General features: G+C 40.1%; 1 protein-coding gene across 4 annotated transcripts in view; it reads right to left on the bottom strand.

The window, feature by feature from the left end:
* The window catches only part of LOC108248807 (disks large homolog 4), a 58,802-nt gene that overhangs the window by 32,947 nt on the left and 12,578 nt on the right, over window positions 1-13,277 (bottom strand). For 2 of the 4 annotated variants that reach the window (XM_037979138.1, XM_017437805.3), the window contains exons 2-3: window positions 11,909-12,070; window positions 3,519-3,575 (exon numbers count right to left, since the gene is read on the bottom strand). In XM_037979138.1, coding sequence (XP_037835066.1) covers window positions 3,519-3,575; window positions 11,909-12,070 — 219 coding nt within the window. The remainder of the gene's footprint in view (window positions 1-3,518; window positions 3,576-11,908; window positions 12,071-13,277) is intronic. The other 2 variants (XM_037979139.1, XM_037979140.1) reach the window with 1 other exon arrangement.

Genomic DNA, 13,277 nt, shown 5'->3' with positions numbered 1-13,277 from the left:
AAATACAGAGCGACCGAAAACGCAGCCTGTCTGCTTTTTTTTTTTTAACAAACATATGATAATATTATTTGATCATTTCTGGGAGGTTTAATGCATGAGCAAGACAGATGAGATGTCCAATATGTCTCGTCCTGAGACTCAGGGACATCCAGGACATATTCAAGGCTGCAGTCCCAACTTTTATGACGCCAAAGACAGCGCTGCTGAAATCTTCATCAACATTATATAACTGAATATAGTCCTTCAGATTTTCTGCACAGATTGATACACTCACTTCACTTTCAAACAAACTATTTCTTATCATTTAAACAAAGAAATACTCAACAGTGAACTTGGTTCCCTGTATTAAAATCCATGCTTTAAATACTTTATGCTCAATAACATTTAGATCCCACGTTAGTTTAACTTTAAAACCTGAACACGTGACGTTGCATCCCACAAACTGATGCACATTAACCGACTCACTGAGAGTAAGAGGAGAGAAGATTCATCACTCTGAGCACAGACTGGTGTCAAATGTTTCGTGCGACATTAAAAGAAAAAAAAAAAAACAATTTCTAATCACATTACATAATGAGTTTTTCAAAGAATTGATGTCATTTGAAGCTAAAGCACCTCTTTGCTAAATCATGTGCATAACCCAAAGACCTCCCCTCGGTTGCCAAACCATTGCAGCGTTCCCAGAGACGTTCCCGCTCATAAATCAATGGGGGGGGGGATAGGGGCTGGACTCGAACTGGCAAAGCCCACACCATTAAAGCAATAAAGAGACAGACTGACGATACTGCCTACACATCAATGACATCCACGCGGGCACTATGCCGGCCGCAAAGACATCAGACACACTCAAAGGCACTGCTGCAATGCATCTTGCAGGAGGTGTGCACATTTTACCCAACCAGGCTGGAAAGGCACACATCTGCAGAATGAAATATATGTCTGAATATCTATGAGAGGCGATGTTTATGCATTTTTCTTATTGATGATTTCGTGCAAGGTCCCATTTTTTAAAAGAGTTTAATTATAAGCACGCACTGTCGGACGATGGCTTCACACAAAAACACGACGGGATCCACATGTTCAGATATGAAAAAACGGAAAGGCGGGTTTATTTTCTGATTAATTTAACATTTTTGCTTTTCTCTCCTTTTCAAAATAACCTCAACCCATCCCAGTTGCACCAAGCCGTTGGGTTTTTCATGCTGTCATAGTCAGAACGCTCATCGAGAGCGTGACAGTCAAATTCATTTAAACCTTTTAATGATTGATTGGAATTGTTCTTTTTTCAAAACTGAATGGTTATGCAACACACAACTTTAGAGATTTTAGAAAAAAAAGTTGGGCGCACAAGCTTGAATTTTTTATTTTTTTTGTGGGTTTTCACTAACCCACGCAGGGTCAAACTGATAAAAATTACAGATGCAAATAAATTTGTTTTCACCCTTTTATGTCAAGACAGGAAAAATCCCACAAAGGTCACTGAAATAACTTGAAACAAAAGTTCAAATAGGAAAAACTTTACTAAAAAAAAAAAAAAATCAACTGATGAAAATCAGACATTGCTTTTGAATTTTTGGTCCAGCAGAATTATTTTTAAAAAGCCCAGAAAGGCTGAAAATAATTTGACCACAGGGACATATTAAACTAAGGTGTGTCCTGTAATCAGCGTCACAGGTTCCTGGACGGGGCCACGAGAGGAAAAAGTGATGACAAATTGAAGAGACGGATAATACAAATGGTAACCAAAGAGCCCAGAACAACTTCCAAAGAGATTAGAGGTGAACTCCAAGGTCGAGATTTATCAGTGTCAGTCTGTGCTATCAGTCACTGTTTGAGCCAAAGTGGACTTAATGGAAGACGACCGAGGAGGACATCAAATCAGAAGAAAAGCCAGACTGGAATTTGTCAAAATGCATATTGAGAAGTCACAAAGCTTCTGGGAGAATGTCCTTTGGACAGATGAGACAAAACTGGAGTTTTTTTGACAACAAGTCCCATCAGCTCTGTGTTCACAGATCCAAAAATAAAAACAGTCAAATAAAAGAAGCCTGTACCTACAGTAAAAACATGGAGGAGGCTCGGTTCTGGTCCGCTTTGCTGATTCTGACGCAGGGTGTCCTGAATCTGTTCAGGGTCCAATGAAATATCAAGACTATGAAGGCATCCTGGAGTAAAATCTGCTGCTCAGAGTCAGAAAGCTTGGTCTCAGTCTCAGGTCACGGGTCCTCCAACAAGACAATGAACCAAAACACACAGCTAAAAACACCAAGCATTGGACCGTTCTGAAGAGGCCTTCTAAGCCCTGATCGACTGTACTTTCTGTCATTGTGGCCAAACAGCTCAATCTTTGTCTTGTCTGACCATAAAACTTTGCTGCAGAAGGTATTTGGCTTGTCCGTGTGGGCCGCACCCTCTCACTCCATGGTGGCGTCAAACTTTCTTCACTGTGGACGGTGACGCTGGCGTTCCAGCAGTTTCAGGTTCAAGGTAGGCTCAGGTCTCAGTGGCTCATAGGTTGTTCCTGAACATCCTGACAGATTTCTATTGTGTCAAACCAAGAAACTGCCAGCTGCAGTCAATCATGATCACAAACAAGAAGTGAACGGGCCTCGGCCGCGTCGAGCTGAATGACTTCAACACGGCTTAATGAAAGGTTTAGGTGGATGTATGTATATATTTGAGCTTTCGGACCCTGAGTGAATTAGAGAAAATTCACAATAATATCTAACTTGGTACACCCAACATGATGAGTGGATGAAAATGTCTAACCACAACTCAACATTTTTATATTTTCCCCTTAATTAGAGAGAATCTGATGTTTAAACTGTAATATAAAAGTTTACCTTACAACTAAAAGTCAAAGCAAGACGTTCTACTAAATCAGCTGAAGGGTCTCCTCAAGGTTATGAAAGCCTCTCTGTGCAGTCTAACACTGACACCTACAGGTTTTAGGGTGTCCTGCAAAAAAAAATCCCACTTTTCTGCTGCATGAAATCTTCCACACACAACTGAGACTTTATCGGCGACACACGGGGGATTGGTTCCATCCTCGAGTCTCGTATTTCAAACTCCAGACTCAAGCTGCAAAGTTAGTTTTTTTGCGTTCTCGTAGAATCCAGACGGAAAAAACTGAGCAGAAATGTCTCTATAACAGAGAATCTAAACACATCAGAGTAAACGAAGAAAGACATTTAAAAGACTTCAGTTTGTCGGGCTACGAACAGCCAATGAGCGAAAGCAGAACAAAAAGGATCTGAGCGACACTGAGAATGAAAACAGTCATACAAAGAAAAAAAAAAAAAAGTCATGACCCCATGAATCTGACAGCACAGATTACAGTAAATGGCGACGAATGGGCACAAAATACAGCACAGAAATGGAGCGAGGACTTCACAAAAGAAAGAAACACAGAGACAGAGAGCGAGAGGGAGAAAAAATCACACTCCTGATGATGATGATAGATGATGATGCAGGTAACGATGGCGTTGACGGAGCAACACGGGTTGCCGTGCCCTTACCAGAGTGGAAACTGCAGAGGTGTACATTGGAGTGTGTCCCGTAGACATCAACACAGGCTGCAAAACAACAGAGGGGGGTGATTGTGCGGGGCACGCAGACGAGCAAAAGGGAACATTCCCCCCCCCCCATCACTTATCGAACATGTTGATAGTTTTTAAAAGACTGCTGATTGACGCCCTTTGAGGAGGTGAAAAAACTGAACCAGAAACACAAAATCAGTCAGAAACAGTATTCCTCCTCTGCACAGTGGAAGCAGTTGCTCTAAATTCACCCTGCGCCTAATGAATTTTACTAAAGTCTGACTGTTCGGGCAGCTGGGCTTGTTGATTCCGGTCCAGGACCTGAGAGGTAAATTAATGCTGACGCCGATCCTTACAGGAACTGTCTCTGCACCTCTGTGAACAGACGGACTCGGACCTTTCCATTAAAGGCGCCATTGGAAAGAAAAACAAATACTGTCGAATCGAGCCTCATTATTGAAATGACTATTTAAATAGGATTTTCTTTAATTTAACCATTTGTCTTTTTACTGTTCTAACGTATTTAAAACTCCAAACTTGGTGAGAATAAAACCGTAATCATAGCAGCAGCACCATGGCACATTATGGTGGTTCTTGTAAAAAAAAAAAAAAAGTCCAAAAAAAGCAAACATGATGATCATCATTCTCATTTCCCATTTTATCAAAACGGTCAAAAACTCTTCATTAAAATTATGTTTAACATAAAAAAAGAGAAAGAAACAAAACTGCAGCTTTTCTTAAAATAAATTATATTCATACTTGTATTGTGGGTGGATGGACAGAGCCTAAGAAAAATCCTCACAGCTGACAGAAAATGATGTCATACCAGTAGATGTTTATTTATTTATTAGCATGATCCTCTGTATGCACTTTAGAAGAACCAAATCCAAAAACGTCACTGTTGTGAGATGAAATAATCTTTCGGAAGTTAGTCTGTCGAAAGTTTTATTCAACTCCTATGTGAATAATTGTTGCCTCATTTAAGGAAGTCCCGTAAATATTGAAAATAAACATGTAAGAAATATAAACATATAAAATACACTAACCTGTGGATAACTGACCAGTCTGTGGTGTCTGACAAGCCGTTTAAAGCAACGACTGGTTTGCAAACATTTTCATACCATCCTCATCATTCTGTTACAGTAACCTGAGTCATTATAGCCTGCCCCCATTTAAGACAGGCAATCATGTATTTGCCTGTGAGCGTGTGTGTTTGTCTGTTAGGAAAACACAATTTACCAGACTGACTGGACTGGACATTGGCTGTACCGTACATCTACAAGTGATTTCCACCACTGCAAACACAAAAATGGCTGCAACCCTGAGCGTCACTGTGGTTCGTTAGTAGCTGAGAGTCATCCCCAGCTTGTACCCTGAGGGCAAACTGACCGCACTGGATGTGTGTTTTAAAATTTGTCATGCGAGACGGCAGACGGTCTGCATTCCTTCAAAAAATGCTCCCTTTTAAATCTTGGAAAGAAAAAGCTCTGAAACTATAAATAACAATAATATGACCGTTCTGAATCAAGCGTGGCGGGATGATGTTTTAATTAATTATTAAGTTACATCAAATTATTGCTTGGTCAATGAGACGACGTCTGGGATTTAGCAGAATATCTGCATTTTATTTTACCTACTGCTAACCCAGTCACACGATAAAATAAAGGGTTTATATATGAATTAGAAGATATGTTGTATATTAGCATATTTTAATGGCAAATTTAATAACTACTACGATAAATCATAAAGTGTTCAGGTTTTACAGAAAAATTAGATTTTAAAAAGCTATTTATAAACTGAAAACACCTACTTAAGAAACGCTTCTCATCAAATAAATCCAGTTTTTGGTTTAAATAAAAAGCGAGTAATGTGTGTTTGAGATGAAAACGTGCTGAAGTGGGATTTTTTTCTTGTCCAGTGCCTTTTTGCGGCAGAATTACTGTGATTGATGTCATGTTGGGAGCCAAACACTCAGAAGTGTTTCTTGAGTGGCTCTTGAGTTCAGCGAAGCAGAGCTCAGGTGAGCAGGTAATTGTAAAAAAATAGATGTTTTACAGTAAAGACTCCATCTAAAACATGAGAAATAAACTCTTAATTAAACTAACAATGAGAGCTTTCCAGAGATCATCTTTCAGTTTCATAAAAGCTGTTGTGCTTTTTGTAGGAGGTCAGAAACCAAAGTGCTCAACCACTTTTCCCATCAATCTGAATTATAATTTTGTTCAGATTTCTTTTTAAAGCTATTCAAGAACGCATGCTACTGAAATAACACGATTCACTCCGAGCTGAAAGAGTTCAGATACGTTTTCCCCTTCATCTTGGATTCAGCTCCCCCTGAAGAGAAACACAAAACTTCATAAATAATAGCAGAAATCCAGAAATAGAAATAGGGCCCTTTTTTTTGTTTCCACAAACATTGTGAACAACATCAACGCGCTCCTCTTCAGCTGAAGGAATGTAAATCTTTTTTTCTGCTGTGCTTTAGTCTTGTTGTAGGATTAATTTAACTCTTTTTGTTTTTACTGATTTACTGGGATTTTAAGTGACCAGCACAAAGCGGTAAAAAAATCGTGACGTGGAAGGAAAATGATAAGTAGCTTTCAATTTTTTTTTTTACACATTTAAACCTCTTAACTCCCATACTTTGAACTAAAAACCAATATAACCTTCTTAAATCGCCTAATTTGTAAACAGAGTCTACGTGTGTGTGATTAATTCTGTTCTGTGAAGATTGTTACAGAAAATAAGTGATCAAATGGCATCATGAAGACCAAGGAACACACCGGACAGGTCAGGGATAGAGCCGCTGAGAAGTTTAAAGCAGGGTTAGGTTATCAAGCAACATCCCAAGCTTTGAACACCTCGCAGATTCAATCCATCATCCGAAAAATGGAAAGAGTACGACACAACCGCCACCTGAACAGAGAGAACATTAATCCGAGATGCAGCCAGGAAGCCCATTTTAAAAAACTTTGAAAACCATCTTTTATTTTTCTTCCATTTCACAACTATGTGCTACTTTGTGTTGTTCTGAGACATAAAATCCCAGTGAAGCACTTTGAAGTTTGTGGTTGTAGCGTGACAAAATGTGGGAAAGTTCAAGGGCTGCTGTGGCTCAGTGGTTAGAGGTTCGACTCCTGGCAGCAGTCACACGTCTTCGTGTCCCTGGATGAGACATTGAACCCTCACTGCCTCCGATGTGAGATCTAAAGCACGGATTAGACTGTAGAGAAAGATTTACTCAGATTAGCTTTGTAGAGATGTGGATGGGTAAATGAGGGCAGAGATTGTGTTGTAAAGTGCTTTGAGTGGCCTGCTTGGCTAGAAAGGTGCTATTTAAGTACAGTCCTTTTACTTTTTTGAGGCACTGTAGCATCAACAGGATGTCAAGGGGCTTTTCTACACACTGATGAAGCCTTTGTTTTTAATGAAAAGTTTTAAGTTCTTAACTAATATCCCCCCCCCCCTCCCCCCCTCTGGATAAGACATATGATGTGGAAGACTGTTTTAAATTTAAAGCCATTTCACTACAACGGCAAACACAAAACAAAACAACAAAAAAAAACAAGTTTCCAGTTTAATCAAACGCAGGAACTGTCAGAATAATTTAACAGAACGGTGCCGCCAAACAGTTTGTGTCACAAAAGAAGTGGGAAAATGCACAACATGAGGTACTGGAAGAGGTTGACGTAGTCAGCAGTGTTGAAAAAAAGTAGCTGAAATATGGATAAGTAGAGGGCAAAAATGTAACAGACTGCATCTGTGGGCATGTGTTAGCGAAATATCTCACGAAACACTGGCGGGATTTTAATGAAATTCCCAGAAGGTAATCTACTACTCATTAAGTTTTGTAGTCAAAATAATTCAAGATGGCTGCCACAAGATCTTTGTGGCATATGAGGTGGCGGGTGATATGCATTCCTTCAAGGAGTGTGTCGAAGGTTTCTTCCCACTCTTTAATTTCATTTTTGTTAATCCTGAAGTGTCCCAACTAGTGTTCGTGACCACTTTATTTGACCTTTTATTTAGTTTTCAAAAAATGCAAGTGTCACTAAATTTGTGACTAAATACCGTTTTCGTCATTTGTATTTTTTTTCCCTCCTGACACATGTGGGATGGTGGTCACCGTTTGTTCGCCCGAACCCAGACATCTTCTGACACAGTTCTCACGAACATGTTGTGTTTGAGTGTTCAAGGCAGGCAGACAGTTTGTGTGTTTGATTCCCACTGACATGAACCTGACCCGACACGCTTTGAAAAGCGGCGCTCTGAAGCACAGAGGCACACCTGCTTTGTGAGCAGGATAACATCCAACGTTTGGGACGTTTTGAGGATGAATTATACGGCAACACGAACCTTTCCAGTCATTCATTGTTCAAAGTAAACTTGAACGTTTAATTTAAGTGCTATTAAAGACTGACAAATACCACAAGCATCTGGGACCTGATTTAACAAGGTAAGTAATGGATCTGCAGAGACCGGAGGGCACATATCATATTTTATATTCTCTCACAAGCAGACTTGATTAACCACATAATGGCAGGTTTTAGAGAAAAGAGCAAGTCTCCTGCCCCATCACCTCAATTAATGATGCACCTGTCAGCTCTGAGTAATGGAGACCGTCCTCTTTCCAAGTCATTTACTCATGCGCGGAGTTATGACTTTTAATTCTATTTCAACAATAAATACAATTTATGAAGGTCATGATTCCAACTGTATGAAAATTGTGCCTATTAGCATAACTTAATAAAGTGATAGGTCATGTCTTTTGAAGTGAGGTTCTGTGAAAAGGTATCTGAACAGCTGATATCTTACCTGTTGTAGATAGCTCTTTAAATAGAGCGGACTGACAAGCTAACTGCTAGCGCAAGACAAAAAAAGACAAAAAACGGATTGCTACCATCTTAAAACAACTTCAATCTCAAAACGGTTCATAGCAGTTATACTATAAATACTATTCTCTATTTGCTATTTCATGCTCCAGCTAGCTGCTGCTGCTGCTGTTTGTGCTCGCAAATAACCAGGAAATTCTACGTAAATAACCGTGTAATGCAAAAGTAACTGTGGTGTAAAAGCAAAAGTAGATTTGAAGATCCACTTTGGTCTTTGCCTCGATCAGATCAGCTGTTTCTTCGTTAATCCGGGCAGAATTAAATCTGAGGTTCTTCAAAGAGCTACCTACAGCAGGTAAGATATTAGTTGTTCATAACCTTTCCACAGAACCGCACTTCAAAATAACTGAACTGTCCCTTCAATAGGAAACATAAATAACTTTAATACAACATACTAATTTAATGTATTTTAGTCTAAACTATAACTGTTTTCTAACCTTTATTACTTGCTTTTTTATTTCCACGTCTAATCCAGTAGCTCCATTGAACAAAATGTATCATTAGGAGATAAAAGTATTTTTGTGACATGGTCTCATTTTCATGTGGCACCAAGGCAATAGCATTGTAATATGTTTAGCCTTAACCATGACCCTTTTTTTAACGCATGCCAAGTGCAAATATTACTTAAACTCGATTAGAAAGTGAAAAGAAGTGTTTCCATTAACCTTTGTCAGCCGCGCGGTTTCATGCCTCCAAAATGCCTGTTTATTAGAAATAAGATCTGATCGCTGAGCCATAAAAATAAAACATTTTAAGTGCCTCTCGTGATGACTGTATTAGCACTCTCTGCTCTGGAGTTTCAGTCTCATCGTGTTCTTAAGGCTTGCACACTCTCAGCATCCTTAAGGAGAGATTTCCATGGTTACCACAACTCTTCTTGAAGAGAGGCAACTGTATGATTTAAGTATTGGCATTAGGGCATAAGGCAGCCTGCTCTGTTCTTTGCTCATAAAAAAACAAAAATAAAGCATTTAAAGGAGCTTATCTGAGGAACTTCATTGTGTTCTCATTTGAAAAACACGTTCTCCTTCAAAGGAAGTAGAAACAGAAACAGGAACTCCTGAGTTCTTCTTCGCCTGTGAGGTTGTTGGATAACACGTGTGGGCATACGAGACATATCGTCATTAAGTGCCCGTCACTGCTTACGCCGTTACATTTGTAGCTACAGAAGGCATTTGCTAATGCACTCCAGGCAAGGTGCTCATGTTCTTACTGATGTCAGCTTTATCCTTCAGCCGTGTTAGCTCTCCTGCCGTCTGTCTGACTGTCTCCTCCGAGTGCTTCGGAGCACTCATCGGTATTAAACGTTGCACTCGTGTGACATGCTGTACGTCTGAGCTAAGAAACGCTGCAGCATTTGAGTTGCGAGCTGTTGCGGTCGAGACGCGAAACAGTCAGAGCGCTCGAACAATCAAAGCAGCAGTTTGTTTATACTTGGTTTTCATTCTGATCTAATTATAGAGGCTTTAAATTCAGGTTCATTTCTGCCAACGCCTGGTTCAGCAGATCAGTCGATCCTGATTGTATCCCCTGTCCATTTGATTTTCGTGCTGTTAAGTATTGATATCAAATTGTCTGATGTACATGTTCAAACAGGTCTAAAAGTGCTACCTAAAGGTGCAGGGGGCCATTTTTACTCCCCAAATAAGATTATATTCCCATCAAACCACTTACACAAAGAAATTAGGATTTCAAAGCAGCCAACATATCGTGTTAAGTACGAAGGTAAATTGGATAATGTGTTGTGTTTGTGAGGTGAGTGAGACTAATATGATATAAACTTAATTAGCTTAGATCATGTTAGGCAACTGGTAGAGGCAATGAAAATGAATCAAACTACATTACATGACTATTTACCTTTGTTGTGACTGGATTTCGAAGTGCAGACCAAGAACAGGGACTGGGCCAACTGGAGATCAGTTGTCCAATCAACAATGGGTATTTTTAAATAAATTTAAACATATATGTATATCATTAGCCTTCCTCATCATATTTATACATACCATTATGCACGTTCACTGTAAAATCTATTTTTTTATAATTGATTTAGCTGCTTTAGACTGTGAGTTTCTCACAGGATCTGATTAACAGCATCATAACCAGGCATGGGGCAGTTTTCATGTGCCAAAATTATTAAATTTGACCATTCCTGCGGTTTAAATTCCTTGTAATGAGACGTCAAAGACAGTGTGATGTTTTTTCTGGTTGTATGAAGCACAGAGTAGCATAGAGAAGCCCCCCTTCCCCACCTGAAGCTGCAAGATTGAAGTCAGCTGTATATGACTTCTTAAAAAAATCAAATAAAAAAGGACAAAGTCGACTATTTTAAATGTTTGCGGAAGAAAAAACTTAGAGGGTCGCGGCTTACGTCGTGGTTGGCATCCATTGCGTGTCATCTGTCACTCTTTTTAAGGTAACACTGTTTTTAAACGTTTACAACAAGCTACAAGAGTCCTCTGTGTATCAGTGAAACAAACAGATTGCTGCAGAATCACAAGCTCATTTATTAAGTTAATTATAAGCTATCATCATCTTATCAGGCTTCCAAAGTTACTTTACAGAAAAAATAACCGTCTTTTAATGACTTCTAGCTCTGAGGTGTGTTAGATCTTACTGAGGCTAAATTTACTCTCTAAATTTGTGATTAAATAAAAAGTTCGACCTTGATCTTCAAAATATTCATACCTGCTCATGATAGATGGATTTCAACCTTGTCTACACAAATTCAGATTTTTTTTTTCCGCTTTTATCCTTTTTATACTATCCACACTTGAAAGCAAACCATTGAAATACCCATGATGCGCCGCTAGGTGGCGAGAAAGTCCACATTAACAAAATATCAAAATAAAGAGAAAAAAAACGAGCTTAGCTTAGCAAAAGATTTCCCTAAAACAACTGTAGCGGGCTTTCTTTTTTTCTTTGAAACCATTTCCTCTCAGTTATTGTGTCAGTTATGACACGATCAAAGTTCAAAGGTGACAGGATCGGGATAAAGTAAAAAATTGTGAAAACACTTCAGTCTGGTTTTATTTTCAAGGCCACAAAGTGATGGTGGTACTTTTAGCAATCTGTGATATAATTTAGGCAGCTGTAGGAACAGTAAAAAAAAGTTGATTAGATCACAAGATTAATTTTTTAAGGATTTGTTTTAAAAACCATAATATTACTCAGTATATTTGCATAAGGTTATCAGAGACATCGACCCATATCTAGTCACGACCAACTTGGATTTGAAGCTAAAACCGTGACACTAATGTCACACTTTATATTCGGGACATCGGTAAATATGTAATAGGTTTTCACCAGCTGAGAAATAGGACAACCTGGTGTGCTCTGTTCTGAAAGTTTGTTATTCTTGAACAGCGGCAGCCGCATGCCCACACGCCGACACCAAAGTCCTTTGGGCTGTGGTAACAATGCCAAGTGTTCATCTAAAATGTACATAAGGAAGCATGTTTGTGCGTGCCAGTGCTCTACCTTGACAGGAGAGATATGCGTGTGTGGCGTGTAGCCGTGAATGGCCTCCATGGCAGCGAGGTTCTTGTCACTCATATGAAGCATCTCTGCACTTTTCCCTGGAGCCAGATGAGCTGGACTGTGCTCCAAGGGGGGCGTCTCCTCATCCTGGTACCTGTACTTCTGCAAACACAAACACAGACGCACATGAGCTCATTCGGCTGATGAGGTCCCGTTGTTTTAAGAGAGGCGATTCACTGACTTCAGTGGCTAAGAATTCACGGTCAAGCCTTGTTAATGAAGCCTTTCACCAGCGTTTGGCTGATTTCAGACATAACACTGTAAATGAAAGCAGCACTCATTGAAGGCTTAGTCATTTTTGTATGGTAGTCATCTTGAATCGAGGTGACTGCAAAAGTTGATCGGTTGTAGTTGTTCGTCCAGTGATTGCTTCTGATCATTTCTTTAACGTCCATCGAGTGGTTCATGAGATATTTTGACAAAACTGACTCCACAAGTTTATATCAGTTTCCCTCAAAGACCTTGCATGCTCCATTATTACTCAGAGTATATGTTGGGGATGAGTCTCAGCTAATACCTCGCCAAATTGTAGCTCAATATCTGTTAAATTGACCGAGTTATAGTCATTTTTGTGTTCGCCAAGGTCAATTAGCAGCGGCAGCCATCGACACTCAAGTTAACTCCAAATGTTAAGCAGCTGTAGGTGTGCATCCAGTCATAACATAAAATCTGCCCAGTGTCTCACGAGGTATTTTGCTAACAGACAGACAAACAAACACACTCACAGGATGGCCTGCCTTTCAGGGCTTGTTGAGCCAGTCTATAAGTTCATTTTGTATTTCACGTAACATGTGACGCCTACAAGTGAAAAAGCAGGACATCGTGGAAACAAAGGCCCTCCAAACGATGCCATTTCACATCGCAAACTTCTCATCCCCCACAGCCACATGGGACATCCAGGGATGTGATTCATACGGGTTCTGATGGAGCAGCTTGCGCCGCTTCTTCCTAGTAACCTCACTCCCCTACCAGTATCCCACACCTGGGCGAACCGCCAGCAGCCCACTGTTCGAGCCACGCACGCGGGGCTCCATTCTAGGCGTGATGACACAAAAATCTGCACGCAGCTTTTTTCCATCACAAACGCACGAGAAGGTGGGCAGCATCCTGTGCCTTGCAGCTTGCGCTTTCTACAAATCTGCCCCCCCCCCACACATACACACACACGTCTCTCGTCCTCAACAACGCTCAACTGTGCTGCACTGCAGATGCGAGGCAACCCATTTTTACAACTCAGACATTCGGATGAATCCCTCAGAATGTAACCGGTGGCTTCTACTCCTCCCCCCCCCGTTTTGTTTTTTTAGGG

Source organism: Kryptolebias marmoratus, linkage group LG13 (assembly GCF_001649575.2).
Source record: "Kryptolebias marmoratus isolate JLee-2015 linkage group LG13, ASM164957v2, whole genome shotgun sequence".
Taxonomy (NCBI): domain Eukaryota; kingdom Metazoa; phylum Chordata; class Actinopteri; order Cyprinodontiformes; family Rivulidae; genus Kryptolebias; species Kryptolebias marmoratus.
This window is presented reverse-complemented; position numbering and strand designations above follow the sequence as displayed.